General features: G+C 47.3%; 1 protein-coding gene across 2 annotated transcripts in view; it reads left to right on the top strand.

Moving 5' to 3' along the window:
* The first annotated feature begins 6,040 nt into the window (after positions 1–6,040).
* LOC139421693 (adaptor related protein complex 5 subunit zeta 1) overlaps positions 6,041–22,383 on the top strand; it is a 36,129-nt gene continuing 19,786 nt past the window's right edge. The window contains exons 1-7 of one of the 2 annotated variants that reach the window (XM_071172795.1): positions 6,041–6,508; positions 14,944–15,081; positions 15,852–16,035; positions 17,254–17,398; positions 17,949–18,061; positions 18,197–18,371; positions 19,860–20,000. In XM_071172795.1, the coding sequence (XP_071028896.1) occupies positions 6,468–6,508; positions 14,944–15,081; positions 15,852–16,035; positions 17,254–17,398; positions 17,949–18,061; positions 18,197–18,371; positions 19,860–20,000 (937 nt within the window). In that variant the 5' untranslated portion in view covers positions 6,041–6,467. Of the gene's footprint in view, positions 6,509–14,943; positions 15,082–15,516; positions 15,544–15,851; positions 16,036–17,253; positions 17,399–17,948; positions 18,062–18,196; positions 18,372–19,859; positions 20,001–22,383 lie in introns of those variants that run through there. The other variant, XM_071172796.1, reaches the window with a different exon arrangement.

The following is a 22,383-nucleotide window of genomic DNA, read 5'->3' as shown; positions in this document are numbered from 1 at the left end:
TAGTACTGTACTCCACTCAGCTAGTACTGTACTCCACTCAGCTAGTACTGTACTCTACTCAGCTAGTACTGTACTCCACTCAGCTAGTACTGTACTCCACTCAGCTAGTACTGTACTCCACTCAGCTAGTACTGTACTCTACTCAGCTAGTACTGTACTCTACTCAGCTAGTACTGTACTCCACTCAGCTAGTACTGTACTCTACTCAGCTAGTACTGTACTCTACTCAGCTAGTACTGTACTCTACTCAGCTAATACTGTACTCCACTCAGCTAGTACTGTACTCCACTCAGCTAATACTGTACTCCACTCAGCTAGTACTGTACTCTACTCAGCTAGTACTGTACTCCGTCCAGCTAGTACTGTACTCCACTCAGCTAATACTGTACTCCACTCAGCTAGTACTGTACTCCGTCCAGCTAGTACTGTACTCCACTCAGCTAGTACTGTGTTGGAGTGGGGACACAACACATCCCTGAGGAGAGACTGTGTTGGTGGTGGAGTGGGGAGACAACACATCCCTGAGGAGAGACTGTGTTGGTGTTGGAGTGGGGAGACAACACATTCCTGAGGAGAGATGGTGTTGGTGGTGGAGTGGGGAGACAACACATCCCTGAGGAGAGACTACATTGCTGCCTGCCATAAGATGAGGGACAATGTCTGACAGACCAATCAACCTGCACATGTCCTCTACTGTATGCTTATTGTTATTGTTGAATGTATGGTTATTTTTACCCTTGGTTATTGTTGTTACTGTTGTCCCGTTGACAATGTTGATTCTCATTTTGATTTATTTTTATATTGTAAATATCCAAAATAAGCTTTGGCAATATGTACATTGTTACGTCATGCCAATAAAGCAAATTGAATTGAGCGAGAGATAGAGAGAAATAGAGGGAGGGGGAGAGACAGAGAGAGAGAGAGGGAGGGAGAGAGACAGAGAGAGAGAGAGAGAGAGGGAGGGAGAGAGACAGAGAGAGAGAGAGGGAGGGAGAGAGACAGAGAGAGAGAGAGGGAGGGAGAGAGGGGGGGAGAGAGAGAGAGAGAGAGGGGGAGAGACAGAGAGAGAGAGAGGGAGGGGGAGAGACAGAGAGAGAGAGAGGGAGGGGGAGAGACAGAGAGAGAGAGAGGGAGGGGGAGAGACAGAGAGAGAGAGAGAGAGAGAGAGTGGGAGAGACAGAGAGAGAGAGAGAGAGAGGGAGGGAGAGAGACAGAGAGAGAGAGAGGGAGGGGGAGAGACAGACAGAGAGAGGGAGGGGGAGAGACAGAAAGAGAGAGAGGGAGGGGGAGAGACAGACAGAGAGAGGGGGGGAGAGAGACAGAGAGAGAGAGAGGGAGGGGGAGAGACAGAGAGACAGAGAGGGAGGGAGAGAGAATCAATTGTTCTTACATTTTATTTCCCATATTTGTCACCATTTCCATTTGACAATAAGTTTGTTTTAGAAGTTACAGCTCTCCAAAAAACTCTACACAGTCTATACAATGGATCTGGAAGGGACCCGGCGGAGGTTTGTTTGCGTAGCACTCTACCTAGTTCCGTTTTGCATAGACTGTGAAGCCACTGTGGAGAGCCCATAGAGGTAGATAGAGGACTCATCTTTGTATATGAGCCATTATAGAGCACTACAGTGGAGGTGTCAAAATTTACGAAACTCAGTGGAGGCACACTACACCCTGGCGTGACGTTGTGGTAACCATGGAGGCTCACCCTGGCCTGATGTTGTGGTAACCATGGAGGCTCACCCTGGCCTGATGTTGTGGTAACCATGGAGGCTCACCCTGGCCTGATGTTGTGATAACCATGGAGGCTAACCCTGGCCTGATGTTGTGGTAACCATGGAGGCTCACCCTGGCCCTGTTGTGATAACCATGGAGGCTCACCCTGGCCTGATGTTGTGATAACCATGGAGGCTCACCCTGGCGTGATGTTGTGGTAACCATGGAGGCTCACCCTGGCCTGATGTTGTGGTAACCATGGAGGCTCACCCTGGCCTGATGTTGTGGTAACCATGGAGGCTCACCCTGGCCTGATGTTGTGATAACCATGGAGGCTCACCCTGGCCTGATGTTGTGATAACCATGGAGGCTCACCCTGGCCTGATGTTGTGGTAACCATGGAGGCTCACCCTGGCCTGATGTTGTGATAACCATGGAGACTCACCCTGGCCTGATGTTGTGGTAACCATGGAGGCTCACCCTGGCCTGATGTTGTGGTAACCATGGAGACTCACCCTGGCCTGATGTTGTGGTAACCATGGAGGCTCACCCTGGCCTGATGTTGTGATAACCATGGAGGCTCACCCTGGCCTGATGTTGTGGTAACCATGGAGGCTCACCCTGGCCTGATGTTGTGGTAACCATGGAGGCTCACCCTGGCCTGATGTTGTGATAACCATGGAGACTCACTCTGGCCTGATGTTGGGGTAACCATGGAGACTCACCCTGGCGTGATGCTGTGGTAACCATGGAGACTCACCCTGGCGTGATGTTGTGGTAACCATGGAGACTCACCCTGGCCTGATGTTGTGATAACCATGGAGGCTCACCCTGGCCTGATGTTGTGATAACCATGGAGGCTCACCCTGGCCTGATGTTGTGGTAACCATGGAGACTCACCCTGGCCTGATGTTGTGATAACCATGGAGGCTCACCCTGGCCTGATGTTGTGATACCCATGGAGGCTCACCCTGGCCTGATGTTGTGGTAACCATGGAGACTCACCCTGGCCTGATGTTGTGATAACCATGGACACTCACCCTGGTCTGATGTTGTGATAACCATGGAGGCTCACCCTGGCCTGATGTTGTGGTAACCATGGAGACTCACCCTGGCCTGATGTTGGGGTAACCATGGAGACTCACCCTGGCGTGATGTTGTGGTAACCATGGAGACTCACCCTGGCCTGATGTTGTGGTAACCATGGAGGCTCACCCTGGCCCTGTTGTGATAACCATGGAGGCTCACCCTGGCCTGATGTTGTGATAACCATGGAGGCTCACCCTGGCCTGATGTTGTGGTAACCATGGAGGCTCACCCTGGCCTGATGTTGTGATAACCATGAAGGCTCACCCTGGCCTGATGTTGTGATAACCATGGAGACTCACCCTGGCCTGATGTTGTGGTAACCATGGAGACTCACCCTGGCCTGATGTTGTGGTAACCATGGAGGCTCACCCTGGCCTGATGTTGTGATAACCATGGAGGCTCACCCTGGCCTGATGTTGTGATAACCATGGAGGCTCACCCTGGCCTGATGTTGTGGTAACCATGGAGGCTCAACCTGGCCTGATGTTGTGGTAACCATGGAGACTCACTCTGGCCTGATGTTGTGATAACCATGGAGACTCACCCTGGCGTGATGTTGTGGTAACCATGGAGACTCACCCTGGCGTAATGTTGTGGTAACCATGGAGACTCACCCTGGCCTGATGTTGTGATAACCATGGAGGCTCACCCTGGCCTGATGTTGTGATAACCATGGAGGCTCACCCTGGCCTGATGTTGTGGTAACCATGGAGACTCACCCTGGCCTGATGTTGTGATAACCATGGAGGCTCACCCTGGCCTGATGTTGTGATACCCATGGAGGCTCACCCTGGCCTGATGTTGTGGTAACCATGGAGACTCACCCTGGCCTGATGTTGTGATAACCATGGACACTCACCCTGGTCTGATGTTGTGATAACCATGGAGGCTCACCCTGGCCTGATGTTGTGGTAACCATGGAGACTCACCCTGGCCTGATGTTGGGGTAACCATGGAGACTCACCCTGGCGTGATGTTGTGGTAACCATGGAGGCTCACCCTGGCCTGATGTTGTGGTAACCATGGAGACTCACCCTGGCCTGATGTTGTGGTAACCATGGAGGCTCACCCTGGCCCTGTTGTGATAACCATGGAGGCTCACCCTGGCCTGATGTTGTGATAACCATGGAGGCTCACCCTGGCCTGATGTTGTGGTAACCATGGAGACTCACCCTGGCCTGATGTTGTGATAACCATGGAGGCTCACCCTGGTCTGATGTTGTGGTAACCATGGAAAGGTATTGATCCTGCAGATCATCTCTAGCTGACACCATTGTTAATCCTATAGAGCTCGGCATCTTGTAGTCCTCAAACCCAGAAAATGTATGATGAAAGAATAGGGTTTGGGATAAACGTAAAAAATGGGACCCGTTTCAGGAAACTAGGCGTCTGTGGCGCGTCACTACATCACAGGAGAACCGTTTGAACGTAAACGTTTATTTTAATCAAAGTGTTTTTTGGGCAGAAATGTCTTCTGGAACATGTGACCTTTCATGTGCCTTAATAACAAACGTGCAGCTTTTTTTAACTTCTTAGTGCCAGGCCCCTTTTTCTCAGTTTCCGCCTGAATGACGTGCCCAAAGTAAACTGCCTGTTACTCAGGTCCTGGAGCCAGGATATTCATATGGTACCATTGGAAAGAAAACACTTTGAAGTTTGTAGAAGCATTAAGATAATGTAGAATAATATAATACAATAGATATGGAAGGAGAAAATCCAAAGAAAAACCAGCCAGAATATATTTTTTTGAGAGACCATGCTCTTACAATGACAAGGGCAAACTCAATTCTAGCTCCCAGGATGCAATTCCTATGTCTTCCACCGGGTGTCAGCAGTCTATGTTCAAGGTTTCAGGCCTGTAACTTCCAAAATGAATAAGAAATATCAGTTTTAGTACAGGGACACAGTCTTGGAAATTCGTGTTTGCATGCCAATGAAGACAGGACGCACCTGCTAAAATAGGTTTCCTATTGAACATACTTCTTTCCGTAAGAAATATTATAGTTGGAAGATTTTCAAAAATAAGTGAATATTTAATCGCAATTTGTGAATTTATGAAGCCTGTGCCGGTTGAAAAATATTTTGATGTGGGGCGCCGTCCTCAAACAATCGCATTGGCATGCTTTTCGCTGTAATAGCTACTGTAAATCGGACAGTGCAATTAGATTAACAAGAATTTAAGCTGTCAACCTGTATAAAACACTTATATCTACCTAAATGTTTAATATCCATCATTTGTATCATTATTTATTTGAATTGCGCGTTTTATGGGATAGCTGGCAACTTGTAAACAATTACCCATTCCTTTAAGTGAGTACTATTTTAATAGCAATATTGACCATCCTACCGATCCTCGATTTCAGCGATGTCATTTACAAAATAGCCTCCAACACTCTACTCAGCAAATTGGATGCAGTCTATCACAGTGCCATCCATTTTGTCACCAAAGCCCCATATACTACCCACAACTGTGACCTGTATGCTCTCGTCGGCTGGCCCTTGTTACATATTCGTCGCCATACCCACTGGCTCCAGGTCATCTATACGTTTTTGCTAGGTAAAGCCCCTCAGCTCACTGGTCACCATAGCAACACCCATCCGTATCACGAGCTCCAGCAGGTATACCTCACCTGTCACCCCCAAAGACAATTCCTCATTTGGTCGCCTTTCCTTCCAGTTCACTGCTGCCAATGACTGGAACGAATTGCAAAAATCACTGAAGTTGGAGACTTATATCTCCCTCACTTTAAGCACCAGCTGTCAGAGCAGCTTAATAAACAGTGTTGCATCTTTTTTGGCATTGAATTCATGTAAGGAATCTGACATCAGTAGATTTATAATCAAACACATTTATGAAGATTTTACACTATTATGGAGAGATGTACTGCTTGGATTCTTTACTGAGGATAGAAAGAAGTTGAAACTATTTTATGTAATTAATTTCATTATTCTTTTGACCAAATTTCATATTCACAAATGTACATTTACAAACAAAACATTGCATTACCTTGCAAAAATAAATTGAACATTATTTTAAGACAATTAAATACTCTGTTGTCAAAAAAGCTGTTAGATGATAAATGTGTGTACGCCCCGCCCCTTAAGGTCATTTTGTAATGTGATATTGTACCCCTTAGCCCCGCCCCCAGCCCCGCCCCTTAGCCCAAATATCCTTTGTATATTCTTTATATATACTTGTTTTCCCCATGTACTTTTTGTATTGATTTGGTGTTAATAAAATAATAATAATACAAAATAATATATATATTTTTTGTAATTCGTTGGCAGCCATATTGGATTTTCTATAAGCTGATGTCCCTGGAACAGTGATCACGTCCGTGAAGATGTCCGAGTGGCGCAGCGGTCTAAGCCACTGCATCTCAGTACAAGACGCATCACTACAGTCCCTGGATCAAATCCAGGCTGTATCACATCCGGCCATGATTGGGAGTCCCCATAGGGCATCGTCCGGTGTTGGCCGGGGTCGGCCGTCATTGTAAATAAGTATTTGTTCTGACTTGCCTGGTTAAAAAATAAAGCGTAATGAAATACGTCACGGTGTAAACGGGGCAGGCTCGCTGACAACGCGGAACTAGTAGAGGATTCACGTGATTGTCAGTCGGACATGTTTCCCCAGCGGACAACTTGTCTGGACTGCTACGATGTATTCAGCAGGAACAGAGAGTTTGATCAAACAAGCCAGGTAAGACCCGGCAGTTAGCGGTGTTCAGAACAGAGTCAAGCCGGGGAAAGGACACTGTTCTCCGCCTGCTTCTGTCCGTCGTACCCCGCTGCTGTCATGTTGTTTGGTGTTAACTTGCTCTTGTCACTGCGCAACTAACAAACCGAGTTGCAAGGTACACCGAACAAAAATATAAACGCAACCATTTCAAAGATTTTAGTGAGTTACTAGAAGGAAATCAGTCAATTTAAGTAAAATATTTTAGGCCCTAATCAATAGATGTCACATGACTGAGAATACAGATATGGATCTGTTGGTAACAGATACTTGAAAAAAAGGGGTAGGGGCGTGATTAAGAGAACCCGTCAGTCAGTATCTGTTGTGACCACAATTGTCCTCATGCAGCGCATCTCCTTCGTATGGAGTTGATCAGGCTGTTGATTGTGGAATGTTGTCCCACTCTTCAATATTACATAAAACAAATAAAATAATGGCTGTTTATTTATTTGATTTATTTCACCTTTATTTAACCAGGTAGGCTAGTTGAGAACACCTTTATTTAACCAGGTAGGCTAGTTGAGAACACCTTTATTTAACCAGGTAGGCTAGTTGAGAACAAGTTCTCATTTGCAACTGCGACCTGGCCAAGATAAAGCAAAGCAGTTCGACACAAACAACAACACAGAGTTACACATGGAATAAACAAAACATACAGTCAATAATACAGTAGAACAAAAGAAAACAAAGAGTCTATATACAGTGAGTGCAAATGAGGTAAGATAAGGGAGTTAAGGCAATAAATAGGCCATGGTGGCGAAGTAATTACAATATAGCAATTAAACACTGGAATGGTAGATGTGCAGAAGATAAATGTGCAAGTAGAGATACTGGGGTGCAAAGGAGCAAGATAAATAAATACAGTATGGGCATGAGGTAGGTAGATAGATGGGCTGTTTACAGATGGGCTATGTACATGTGCAGTGATCTGTGAGCTGCTCTGACAGTTGGTGCTTAAAGCTAGTGAGGGAGGTAAGAGTCTCCAGCTTCAGAGATTTTTGCAATTCGTTCCAGTCATTGGCAGCAGAGAACTGGAAGGAAAGACGGCCAAAGGAGGTGTTGGCTTTGGGGTGACCAGTGAGATATACCTGCTGGAGCGCATGCTACGAGTGGGTGCTGCTATGGTGACCAGTGAGCTGTGAGAAGTTGCTGGATTTTTGCTGGGAACTGGAACACGCTGTCGTACACGTCGATCCAGAGCATCCCAAACATGCTCAGTGGGTGACATTTCTGATGAGTATGCAGGCCATGGAAGAACTGGGACATTTTCAGCTGCCAGGAATTGTGTTCATATCCTTACGACTTGGGGCCGTGCATTATCATGCTGAAACATGAGGTGATACATTTTGTCTACCGAGCGGTCTAAGGAACTGCATCTCAGTGCAAGAGGCGTCACTACAGTCCCTGGTTTGAATCCAGGCTGTATCACATCCGGCTGTGATTGGGTGTCCCAAAGGGCAGCGCACAATTGGCCCAGCGTCGTCCGGGTTTGGCCTGGGTAGGCCGTCAGATGGTACCTCTCCCCATTGAGCTGTAGACTGTATCACGGTGATCTCCAGATGGTACCTCTCCCCATTGAGCTGTAGACTGCATCACGGTGACCTCCAAATGGTACCTCTATACAAATGAGATGAATAATGTAGGGTATGTAAACATTATATTAGGTAGCATTGTTTAAAGTGGCTAGTGATATATTTTACATCATTTCCCATCAATTCCCATAATTAAAGTGGCTGGAGTTGAGTCAGTGTGTTGGCAGCAGCCACTCAATGTTAGTGGTGGCTGTTTAACAGTCTGATGGCCTTGAGATAGAAACTGTTTTTCAGTCTCTCGGTCCCAGCTTTGATGCACCTGTACTGACCTCGCCTTCTGGATGATAGCGGGGTGAACAGGCAGTGGCTCGGGTGGTTGTTGTCCTTGATGATCTTTATGGCCTTCCTGTGACATCGGGTGGTGTAGGTGTCCTGAAGGGCAGGTAGTTTGCCCCCTGTGATGCGTTGTGCAGACCTCACTACCCTCTGGAGAGCCTTACGGTTGTGGGTGGAGCAGTTGCCGTACCAGGCGGTGATACAGCCCGACAGGATGCTCTCGATTGTGCGTCTGTAAAAGTTTGTGAGTGTTTTGGTGACAAGCCAATTTCTTCAGCCTCCTGAGGTTGAAGAGGCGCTGCTGCGCCTTCTTCACGACGCTGTCTGTGATGTGTACGCCGAGGAACTTAAAACTTACTACCCTCTCCACTACTGTTTCATCGATGTGGATAGGGGGGTGTTCCCTCTGCTGTTTCCTGAAGTCCACAATCATCTCCTTTGTTTTGTTGACGTTGAGTGTGAGGTTATTTTCCTGACACCACAGTCCGAGGGCCCTCACTTCCTCCCTGTAGGCCGTCTCGTCGTTGTTGGTAATCAAGCCTACCACTGTTGTGTCGTCCGCAAACTTGATGATTGAGTTGGAGGCGTGCGTGGCCACGCAGTCGTGGGTGAACAGGGAGTACAGGAGAGGGCTCAGAACGCACCCTTGTGGGGCCCCAGTGTTGAGGATCAGCGGGGTGGAGATGTTGTTGTCTACCCTCACCACCTGGGGCCGTCAGGAAGTCCAGTACCCAGTTGCACAGGGCGGGGTCGAGACCCAGGGTCTCGAGCTTAATGACGAGCTTGGAGGGCACTATGGTGTTAAATGCCGAGCTGTAGTCGATGAACAGCATTCTCACATAGGTATTCCTCTTGTCCAGATGGGTTAGGGCAGTGTGCAGTGTGGTTGCGATTGCGTCGTCTGTGGACCTGTTGGGGCGGTAAGCAAATGGGAGTGGGTCTAGGGTGTCAGGTAGGGTGGAGGTGATATGGTCCTTGACTCGTCTCTCGAAGCACTTCATGATGACGGAAGTGAGAGCTACGGTAGTCATTTAGCTTAGTTACCTTAGCTTTCTTGGGAACATGAACAATGGTGGCTCTCTTGAAACATTTGGGAACAGCAGACTGGGATAAGGATTGATTGAATATGTCCGTAAACACACCAACCAGCTGGTCTGCGCATGCTCTGAGGACGCGGCTGGGGATGCCATCTGGGCCGGCAGCCTTGCGAGGGTTAACACGTTTAAATGTTTTACTCACATCGGCTGCAGTGAAGGAGAGTCCGCAGGTTTTGGTAGCGGGCCGTGTCAGTGGCACTGTATTGTCCTCAAAGCGAGCAAAGTTGTTTAGTCTGTCTGGGAGCAAGACATCCTGGTCCGCGACAGGATGGTTTTCTTTTTGTAGACCCTGCCACATTCCTCTCGTGTCTGAGCTGTTGAATTGCGACTCTACTTTGTCTCTATACTGACGCTTAGCTTGTTTGATTGCCTTGCGGAGGGAATAGCTACACTGTTTGTATTCGGTCATGTTTCCGGTCACCTTGCCCTGATTAAAAGCAATGGTTCACTGTTTCAGTTTCGCGCGAATGCTGCCATCAATCCATGGTTTCTGGTTTGGGAATGTTTTAATAGACTGTGGGTACGACATCACCGATGCACTTGCTAATAAACTCGCTCACCGAATCAGCGTATTCGTCAATGTTGTTGTTTGACGCAATGCGGAACATATCCCAGTCCACGTGATCGAAGCAATCTTTAAGCGTGGAATCAGATTGGTCGGACCAGCATTGAACAGACCTGAGCGCGGGAGCTTCCTGTTTTAGTTTCTGTCTGTAGGCTGGGAGCAACAAAATGGAGTCGTGGTCAGTATTTCAAAAAGGAGGACGGGGGAGGGCCTTATATGCGTCGCGGAAGTTAGAATAACAATGATCCAGGGTTTTACCAGCCCTGGTTGCACAATTGATATTCTTATGATATTCACAATATCATATTCTTATCGGCAGACTCAGTTGCCTCGGTTTTTCTAATGACTGCCTTGCCTAGTTCTCCAACTACTTTGCAGACAGAGTTCAATGTGTCAAATCGGAGGGCATGTTGTCCAGTCCTCTGGCAGTCTCTCTGGGGGTGCCACAGGGTTCAAATCTCGGGCCGACTCTTTTCTCTGTATATATCAATAATGTTGCTCTTGCTGCGGGCGATTCCCTGATCCACCTCTACGCAGACGACACCATTCTGTATACTTCTGGCCCTTCCTTGGACACGGTGCTATCTAAACTCCAAACGAGCTTCAATGCCATACAACACTCCTTCCATGGCCTCCAACTGCTCTTAAACGCTAGTAAAACCAAATGCATGCTTTTCAACCGTTCTCTGCCTGCACCCGCACGCCCGACTAGCATCACCACCTTGGATGGTTCCGACCTAGAATATGTGGACATCTATAAGTACCTAGGTGTCTGGCTAGACTGTAAACTCTCCTTCCAGACTCATATCAAACATCTCCAATCCAAAATCAAATCTAGAATCGGCTTTCTATTTCGCAACAAAGCCTCCTTCACTCATGCCGCCAAACTTACCCTAGTAAAACTGACTATCCTACCGATCCTCGACTTTGGCGATGTCATCTACAAAATGGCTTCCAATACTCTACTCAGCAAACTGGATGCAGTTTATCACAGTGCCATCCGCTTTGTTACTAAAGCACCTTATACCACCCACCACTGCGACCTGTATGCTCTAGTCGGCTGGCCCTCGCTACATATTCGTCGCCAGACCCAATGGCTCCAGGTCATCTACAAGTCCTTGCTGGTCACGATGGCAACATCCACCCGTAGCACGCGCTCCAGCAAGTGTATCGCACTGATCATCCCTAAAGCCAACACCTCATTTGGCCGCCTTTCCTTCCAGTTCTCTGCTGCCTGTGACTGGAACGAATTGCAAAAGTCGCTGAAGTTGGAGACTTTTATCTCCCTCACCAACTTTAAACATCTGCTATCTGAGCAGTGTCGTGGAAATTTCCTGTATTTACCAAATCATGAGAGCAAACCACACACAAGTCAGAGTTAGTTATCACAAAGTCCATCTTTAATTATATGAGCTCCATCACAACCCTGTGACTCTCAGATCAATTCAGTGTCTATAAATGAATTCTCTGAGAGTCCCTTACACATTGCAACTGAGATCCTTTATAGCAAAGACACACATAGCCAGACAGCATTGGCTATAAATTATCGTTCAGCTTTGTCTCCTAAACTATGTTCTTTTCTCAAACTCAGAACCATAAACCAATCCTCCATATCAACAGGCATATATCAAATCCATCCTATCTTGACAAGATCACAGAGACACATTGACTGGCACATAGACATTGTGGAGCCAAGAGATACACGCTTGAGCTCTCCCCTCTCTCCGGCCCAAATAACTTAGTCTTGACAGAGAACAGATACTGCAACCCCGCCACAGTATTATACAAAAATAACATTCTGATGAGAAGTAACTTACAAACATATGATGAATATAAAACATCTATGTTACCAACTAATTCTGATTATTCCCCAACAGCAGCTAACCGATCGCTGCAGCTGTACATAGTCCTTCTGTAAATAGCCCACCCAATTTACCTACCTCATCCCCATACTGTTTTTATTTATTTACTTTTCTGCTCTTTTGCACACCAGTATCTCTAACTGTACATGACCATCTGATAATTTATCACTCCAGTGTTAATCTGCTAAATTGTAATTATTCGCCTACCTCCTCATGCCTTTTGCACACAATGTATATAGACTCTTTAAAAAAAAAAATGCTACTGTGTTATTGACTTGTTTATTGTTTACTCCATGTGTAACTCTGTGTTGCTGTCTGTTCACACTGCTATGCTTTATCTTGGCCAGGTCGCAGTTGTAAATGAGAATTTGTTCTCAACTAGCCTACCTGGTTAAATAAAGGTGATCTGGTCTACCTGGTTAAATAAAGGTGATCTGGTCTACCTGGTTAAATAAAGGTGATCTGGCCTACCTGGTTAAATAAAGGTGATCTGGTCTACCTGGTTAAATATAGGTGATCTGGTCTACCTGGTTAAATAAAGGTGAACTGATCTACCTGGTTAAATAAAGGTGATCTGGCCTACCTGGTTAAATAAAGGTGATCTGGTCTACCTGGTTAAATATAGGTGATCTGGTCTACCTGGTTAAATAAAGGTGAACTGATCTACCTGGTTAAATAAAGGTGATCTGGTCTACCTGGTTAAATAAAGGTGATCTGGTCTACCTGGTTAAATAAAGGTGATCTGGTCTACCTGGTTAAATAAAGGTGAAATAAATAAATAAATATGCTGATACAATTGAGGGAGTCTTGTTTTCAGATTAGCCTTGTTAAAATCCCCAGCTACAATTGAATGCAGCCTCGGGATATGTGGTTTCCAGTTTACATAGAGTCAAATGAAGTTTGTTCAGAGCCATCAGTGTCTGCTTGGGGGGGAATATATGCGCGCTGTGATTATAATCGAAGAGAATTCTCTTGGTAGATAATGCGGTCGACATTTGATTGTGAGGAATTCTAAGTCAGGTGAACAGAAGGACTTGAGTTCCTGTATGTTGCTATGATCACACCACGTCTCGTTGGTGTGAAGGCACCCATGTGCCTTTACGCACGTAGATCAACAGAGAGTAGCTTGTAGTCGCCTTTACGCAGCTAACTTGCCAAATTATTCTGAAATTATAAAAAAAAAAAAAAGATTCGCTTGAAATGGGCGTGGTCTAATTGACTCAACAACCAACAAGTTTAGGTTTCTTAATAAATCAGAAAATAAACAGTTACAGTGCCTTGCGAAAGTATTCGGCCCCCTTGAACTTTGCGACCTTTTGCCACATTTCAGGCTTCAAACATAAAGATATAAAACTGTATTTTTTTGTGAAGAATCAACAACAAGTGGGACACAATCATGAAGTGGAACGACATTTATTGGATATTTCAAACTTTTTTAACAAATCACAAACTGAAAAATTGGGCGTGCAAAATTATTCAGCCCCCTTAAGTTAATACTTTGTAGCGCCACCTTTTGCTGCGATTACAGCTGTAAGTCGCTTGGGGTATGTCTCTATCAGTTTTGCACATCGAGAGACTGACATTTTTTCCCATTCCTCCTTGCAAAACAGCTCGAGCTCAGTGAGGTTGGATGGAGAGCATTTGTGAACAGCAGTTTTCAGTTCTTTCCACAGATTCTCGATTGGATTCAGGTCTGGACTTTGACTTGGCCATTCTAACACCTGGATATGTTTATTTTTGAACCATTCCATTGTAGATTTTGCTTTATGTTTTGGATCATTGTCTTGTTGGAAGACAAATCTCCGTCCCAGTCTCAGGTCTTTTGCAGACTCCATCAGGTTTTCTTCCAGAATGGTCCTGTATTTGGCTCCATCCATCTTCCCATCAATTTTAACCATCTTCCCTGCCCCTGCTGAAGAAAAGCAGGCCCAAACCATGATGCTGCCACCACCATGTTTGACAGTGGGGATGGTGTGTTCAGCTGTGTTGCTTTAGCGCCAAACATAACGTTTTGCATTGTTGCCAAAAAGTTCAATTTTGGTTTCATCTGACCAGAGCACCTTCTTCCACATGTTTGGTGTGTCTCCCAGGTGGCTTGTGGCAAACTTTAAACAACACTTTTTATGGATATCTTTAAGAAATGGCTTTCTTCTTGCCACTCTTCCATAAAGGCCAGATTTGTGCAATATACGACTGATTGTTGTCCTATGGACAGAGTCTCCCACCTCAGCTGTAGATCTCTGCAGTTCATCCAGAGTGATCATGGGCCTCTTGGCTGCATCTCTGATCAGTCTTCTCCTTGTATGAGCTGAAAGTTTAGAGGGACGGCCAGGTCTTGGTAGATTTGCAGTGGTCTGATACTCCTTCCATTTCAATATTATCGCTTGCACAGTGCTCCTTGGGATGTTTAAAGCTTGGGAAATCTTTTTGTATCCAAATCCGGCTTTAAACTTCTTCACAACAGTATCTCGGACCTGCCTGGTGTGTTCCTTGTTCTTCTCTCTGCGCTTTTAACGGACCTCTGAGACTATCACAGTGCAGGTGCATTTATACGGAGACTTGATTACACACAGGTGGATTGTATTTATCATCATTAGTCATTTAGGTCAACATTGGATCATTCAGAGATCCTCACTGAACTTCTGGAGAGAGTTTGCTGCACTGAAAGTAAAGGGGCTGAATAATTTTGCACGCCCAATTTTTCAGTTTTTGATTTGTTAAAAAAGTTTGAAATATCCAATAAATGTCGTTCCACTTCATGATTGTGTCCCACTTGTTGTTGATTCTTCACAAAAAAATACAGTTTTATATCTTTATGTTTGAAGCCTGAAATGTGGCAAAAGGTCGCAAAGTTCAAGGGGGCCGAATACTTTCGCAAGGGACTGTATTTCTGATAATCAAAGTTAGCTGGCTAACTCATTGACCCTGCCTTGTAGTACACCTCTCTGGAGTCGTTCACCACTGACCCGTAGATGCATGAAGGTGACGGCTGTGATGTTGTTTCCAGGGAGATCGGGGAGGAGGAGCTACAGAAGTTCTACTGCAGGATCACCAAGCAGCTGATGGGTAAAGAACACGGCCATGATGTCATCGACTCACTCCAGAGACTACACCTGATCATGGCCTCAACCAAGTACACTAGGAGGTACCCTACACCCTAAACCCTAACTGACTACACCTGATCATGGCCTCAACCAAGTACACTAGGAGGTACCCTACACCCTAAACCCTAAATGACTACACCTGATCATGGCCTCCACCTAGTACACTAGGAGGTACCCTAAACCCTACACCCTAAACCCTAACTGACTACACCTGATCATGGCCTCCACCAAGTACACTAGGAGGTACCCTACACCCTGACTGACTACACCTGATCATGGCATCAACCAAGTACACTAGGAGGTACCCTAAACCCTACACCCTAAACCCTAACTGACTACACCTGATCATGGCCTCAACCAAGTACACTAGGAGGTACCCTACACCCTAAACCCTAACTGACTACACATGATCATGGCCTCCACCTAGTACACTAGGAGGTACCCTACACCCTAAACCCTAACTGACTACACCTGATCATGGCCTCAACCAAGTACACTAGGAGGTACCCTAAACCCTACACCCTACACCCTAAACCCTAACTGACTACACCTGATCATGGCCTCCACCTAGTACACTAGGAGGTACCCTACACCCTAAACCCTAGCACCTAGTACAGTAAGACTGTGTGTCTCTCTGGTCCTGGAGAGGGTTGCAGGTGTTGGGCTGTCATATCTGTAAAGAATGGAAGACCATAGTTGAATTTTCATGTGTTTAATAGCTGGGCTGAAACAAAAACCTGCACGCTTGCCTTCCCCATGGTATTGGGTGGTCTCAGTAGCGTGTTGTCATGGTAACCTGTGTTGTCCACAGGCTGCCAATGGAGCTGCATCAGCGTCTGCTGTCGCTTTGTGTGTCTTCCTCTGTGGAGCAGCTGACTGTGTTGACCTCGGCAGTACTCAGAGAAACACTGCCCCCCTCTGGTCCGGGGCAGATCTACACCCTACATGACCACAGCCCTTTACCCAGTCATACTGCTGCTTTAATGCTGTCACAGGTACACATCCATACTGAATAGGCTAGTGGCAAGTCCCCCAAAATGTTGTTACCCGAGGTATAACAAACCCCAACCAGGTACACATCCATACTGAATAGGCTAGTGGCAAGTCCCTAAAAATGTTGTTACCCGAGGTTTAACAAACCCCAACCAGGTACCCATCCATACTGAATAGGCTAGTGGCAAGTCCCTAAAAATGTTGTTACCCGAGGTTTAACAAACCCCAACCATGTTTTTCCATATGTCTAACATCTCCCATATATGAAATGGATGTGTCAAAATATTTGACTGTAATGGTGGTTAAATTGATAAATATTGTGACACACCCCCTTAACTCATTATTTTCGGTCGGCGTTCAATACACAACAGGTGATACTGTATGGATTCTTTCCAGGCAGGACCATACAGGAATGACTGAGAGAACATTTGACTCAGAAAGTTGTGTATTGAACAGCTACCATAAAGTGAAGTTTACATTCATCATAAATATTAATATTTGATATTTTAGCATATTGTATCTGTGTGTTTACAGGTCCAAAATGCGTTAAGATATTCTAATGCTGTTTGTTTGTGTATGTAGGGCAGACGACTGACTGCTTGTATTCCTAATTTGAGCAATATCAGAGCTTTTTACACAACCAACCGTTTCATATAAGGTTGGGCTTTGTTATACCTCGGGTAGAGGTCTCTCAAAACATAAAGCCCTTTTGAAGGATTGGCCACTAGCCTGAAACTCTCTGTCTATGTCTCTGTCTGTCTCTTTCTGTCTGTCTCTGTCTCTTTCTCTCTGTCTCTTTCTCTCTGTCTCTTTCTCTCTGTCTCTGTCTCTCTGTCTCTGTCTCTCTCTCTTTCTCTCTGTCTCTTTCTCTCTGTCTCTTTCTCTCTGTCTCTGTCTCTCTGTCTCTGTCTCTCTCTCTTTCTCTCTCTCTGTCTCTCTGTCTCTTTCTCTCTGTCTCTGTCTCTCTGTCTCTGTCTCTTTCTCTCTGTCTCTCTGTCTCTGTCTCTCTGTCTCTGTGTCTCTGTCTCTGTCTCTCTCTCTGTCTCTCTGTCTCTTTCTGTCTCTTTCTCTTTGTCTCTTTGTCTCTCTCTCTGTCTCTTTCTCTCTGTCTCTTTCTCTCTGTCTCTTTCTGTCTCTTTCTCTCTCTGTCTCTGTCTCTTTCTCTCTCTTTCTCTCTGTCTCTTTCTCTCTGTCTCTGTGTCTCTTTCTATCTGTCTCAGGCAGGGTCTAAAGAAGACCTGTCAGCTCTCTCCTCTCTCCTCCTTCGAAGTTTGGAGGGACGACCAGCAGGCATACTCTCTCACCTTCACACTCTGCCTCTTCTCAACACCATCATCACCTACTGCCCAGAGAGCCTTACTGAAGGTAAAACGGACACAGGCGTGTATCTGTGCGTGAGAAGAGCTTGCGATTATGTGATTCTCCCTTGTTGTGTGTGTCTGTCTGTAACAGTATAACTTTAAACCGTCCCCTCGCCCATACCCGGGCGCGAACCAGGGACTCTCTGCACACATCAATAACAGTCACCCACGAAGCATCGTTACCCATCGCCCCACAAAAGCCGCGGTCCTTGCAGAGCAAGGGGAACTACTTGTTGATTCTTCACAAAAAAATACAGTTTTATATCTTTATGTTTGAAGCCTGAAATGTGGCAAAAGGTCGCAAAGTTCAAGGGGGCCGAATACTTTCGCAAGGCACTGTACTAACTACTGTGAGATGTGGTTGTCCCACCTAGCTATCTGAATATACTAACTACTGTAATATGTGGTTGTCCACCTAGCTATCTGAATATACTAACTACTGTAATATGTGGTTGTCTTAACATGTTAATGTAACTGTAAGTCTCTCTGGATAAGAACGTCTGCTAACTGACTAAAGTGTGTGTGTGTGTGTGTGTGTGTGTGTGTGTGTGTAGATCATGTGACCCTGCTCAGTAAGAGGCTTGTCGATTGGCTGCGCTACGCCAGCGTTCAGCAGGGAGGTGTGGCTTCGTCAGGAGGGTTTTTCACTGGCCCTCGAATACGTCAGGTGACCTCTAATAAACCAATCAAATCACTGCATATGTTTACATGCAGAACTGTAATGAAACATCTGGATGTTCTGAATGTCTTTTCTAAATGGTGTGTGGTGTGTGTGTGTGTGTGTGTGTGTGTGTGTGTGTAGCCGGGGCCGGTGGTGGAGCTGGACGGCTGTGTGTGTGGTGATTTCTTCACGGTGCTGTGTGTCAGCCAAGCCTTCTCAGACGACCAATGGATGAACCTCTACAGTTTCTCTCTGCTACGCCATTGGCTGATCACATACCACAATGTAACGGATGGCAACAACAGCACAGACGCAGGTGTGTGTGGGGGGGGGGTTCCATTGAGATGTGTGGATGGGAGGTTATATTAGGTTGTACCTCTGGTCTGCCAGCTCAGTCTCTCCTTCTTCCATGGTAAGGTGTCTAGCTGACTGAATGGCTGACTGGTTGGCTGGCTAGCCGACTGACTCACATGCTGGCTGACTGTGTGCTGGCTGACTGTTTACTGGCTGGCTGGCTGACTGTGTGCTGGCTGACTGACTGACTGTACTGGCTGTCTAGCTGACTAATTGGCTGTCTAGCTGACTGATTGGCAGACTGATTAGCTGGCTGGCTGACTGACTACAGGCTGACTGGCTGACTACTGGCTGGCTGGCTGACTGGCTGGCTGGCTGACTACTGGCTGGCTGGCTGGCTGACTACTGGCTGGCTGACTACTGGCTGGCTGTCCAGCTGACTGATTGGCAGACTGATTAGCCGGCTGGCTGGCTGACTACAGGCTGGCTGACTGTACTGGCTGGCTGACTACTGGCTGGCTGGCTGGCTACTGGCTGGCTGGCTGGCTGACTACTGGTTGGCTGACTACTGGCCGGCTGACTACTGGCTGGCTGACTACTGGCCGGCTGACTACTGACTGGCTGACTTTACTGGCTGGCTGGCTGACTGCTGGCTGGCTGACTACTGACTGGCTGACTACTGGCCGGCTGACTACTGGCCGGCTGACTACTGGCCGGCAGGCTGACTATTGGCCGGCAGGCTGACTACTGGCCGGCAGGCTGACTACTGGCTGGCTGACTGACTACTTTCTGGCTGACTACTGGCCGGCTGACTACTGACTGGCTGACTGTACAGGCTGGCTGACTACTGACTGGCTGACTACTGGCTGGCTGACTACTGGCTGGCTGACTACTGGCCGGCTGACTACTGGCCGGCTGACTACTGGCCGGCTGACTACTGGCCGGCTGAATACTGACTGGCTGACTTTACTGGCTGACTGGCTGACTACTGGCCGGCTGACTACTGGCCGGCTGACTACTGGCCGGCTGACTACTGGCCGGCTGACTTTACTGGCCGGCTGGCTGACTACTGACTGGCTGACTACTGGCCGGCTGACTACTGGCTGGCTGACTACTGGCTGGCTGACTACTGACTGGCAGGCTGACTACTGACTGGCAGGCTGACTACTGACTGGCAGGCTGACTACTGACAGGCTGACTACTGACTGGCAGGCTGACTACTGGCCGGCTGACTACTGACTGGCTGACGACTGGCTGGCTGACTACAGGCTGGCTGACTACTGGCTGGCTGACTACAGGCTGGCTGGCTGACTACTGGCTGGCTGACTACTGGCTGTCTGACTCGCTATTAGATGGCTCAAACCTTCAGCCTACCTGTCTCTTCAAATCAACTATTTGCATGTAAACATGTCATGGATCTGTTCCATTGGTGTTATGCTCATCTTAGTGTGTTGCTTTAACTGGTCAGTCCACCCCTGACCTCTAACCCTTGACCTCTCTGTGGCCCCAGATGACAGGTCGGAGGTGGACGGCTCTGTGGTTTCCATGGTATCAGCCACGTCGTCCTCCAGCAGACTCCTTCCTCCTAAAGAACGTCTGAGAGAGAAGAGTTTCCAGTACTGCCAACGCCTCATAGAACAGAGTGACCGCAGTATGTACCCTACACCCTAACCCCTACACTACTGCCTCATAGAACAGAGTGACCCCAATATGTACCCTACACCCTAACCCCTACACTACTGCCTCATAGAACAGAGTGACCGCAGTATGTACCCTACACCCTAACCCCTACACTACTGCCTCATAGAACAGAGTCACCGCAGTATGTACCATATCCCCTAACTCCTACACTACTGCCTCATAGAACAGAGTGACAGCAGTATGTACCCTACACCCTAACCCCTACACTACTGCCTCATAGAACAGAGTGACCGCAGTATGTACCCTACACCCTAACCCCTACACTACTGCCTTATAGAACAGAGTGACCGCAGTATGCACCCTACACCCTAACCCCTACACTACTGCCTCATAGAATAGTGACCGCAGTATGTAGCCTAACCCCTACACTACTGCCTCATAGAACAGAGTGGCTGCAGTATGTACCCTACACCCTAACTCCTACACTACTGCCTCATAGAACAGAGTGGCTGAAGTATGTACCCTACCCCCTAACCATCCAGTTGATGGTTTGGGATCAAAAGGACTCACTTAAACATCTAAAACCTGATGACCCTAACCCCTACACTACAGTATGGACCCTAACCCCTACATTACAGTATGGACCCTAACCCCTACACTACAGCGTGGACCCTAACCCCTACACTACAGTATGGACCCTAACCCCTACACTACAGCGTGGACCCTAACCCCTACACTACAGCGTGGACCCTAACCCCTACACTACAGCATGGACCCTAACCCCTACACTACAGCATGGACCCTAACCCCTACACCACAGCATGGACCCTAACCCCTACACCACAGCATGGACCCTAACCCCTACACTACAGTATGGACCCTAACCCCTACACTACAGCATGGACCCTAACCCCTACACTACAGTATGGACCCTAACCCCTACACTACAGTATGGACCCTAACCCCTACACTACAGCATGGACCCTAACCCCTACACTACAGTATGGACCCTAACCCCTACACTACAGTATGGTACCCAACCCCTACACTACAGCATGGACCCTAACCCCTACACTACAGCATGGACCCTAACCCCTACACTACAGTATGGACCCTAACCCCTACACTACAGTATGGACCCTAACCCCTACACTACAGCATGGATCCTAACCCCTACACTACAGCATGGACCCTAACCCCTACACTACAGCATGGACCCTAACCCCTACACTACAGCATGGACCCTAACCCCTACACTACAGTATGGACCCTAACCCCTACACTACAGCATGGACCCTAACCCCTACACTACAGCATGGACCCTAACCCCTACACTACAGTATGGACCCTACACTACAGCATGGACCCTAACCCCTACACTACAGCATGGACCCTAACCCCTACACTACAGCATGGATCCTAACCCCTACACTACAGTATGGACCCTAACCCCTACACTACAGTATGGACCCTAACCCCTACACTACAGTATGGACCCTAACCCCTACACTACAGCATGGACCCTAACCCCTACACTACAGTATGGACCCTAACCCCTACACTACAGCGTGGACCCTAACCCCTACACTACAGCGTGGACCCTAACTCCTACACTACAGCATGGACCCTAACCCCTACACTACAGTATGGACCCTAACCCCTACACTACAGTATGGACCCTAACCCCTACACTACAGTATGGACCCTAACCCCTACACTACAGTATGGTACCCTAACCCCTACACTACAGTATGGACCCTAACCCCTACACTACAGTATGGACCCTAACCCCTACACTACAGCATGGACCCTAACCCCTACACTACAGTATGGACCCTAACCCCTACACTACAGTATGGTACCCTAACCCCTACACTACAGTATGGACCCTAACCCCTACACTACAGTATGGACCCTAACCCCTACACTACAGCATGGACCCTAACCCCTACACTACAGCATGGACCCTAACCCCTACACTACAGTATGGACCCTAACCCCTACACTACAGCATGGACCCTAACCCCTACACTACAGTATGGACCCTAACCCCTACACTACAGTATGGACCCTAACCCCTACACGACTTTGACATATATTTGTTACAAATCCCCAAAATGTTTTGTGTCCCTGTGTTGAATCTGTAAATCCCAGTGTCCCTGTGTTGAATCTGTGAATCCCAGTGTCCCTGTGTTGAATCTGTAAATCCCAGTGTCCCTGTGTTGAATCTGTGAATCCCAGTGTCCCTGTGTTGAATCTGTGAATCCCAGTGTCCCTGTGTTGAATCTGTAAATCCCAGTGTCCCTGTGTTGAATCTGTGAATCCCAGTGTCCCTGTGTTGAATCTGTGAATCCCAGTGTCCCTGTGTTGAATCTGTGAATCCCAGTGTCCCT

This window comes from Oncorhynchus clarkii, chromosome 12, assembly GCF_045791955.1.
Source record: "Oncorhynchus clarkii lewisi isolate Uvic-CL-2024 chromosome 12, UVic_Ocla_1.0, whole genome shotgun sequence".
NCBI lineage: Eukaryota > Metazoa > Chordata > Actinopteri > Salmoniformes > Salmonidae > Oncorhynchus > Oncorhynchus clarkii.
Note: the sequence above shows the minus strand (reverse complement) of the source record. Positions and strands in the feature narration are given on the sequence as shown.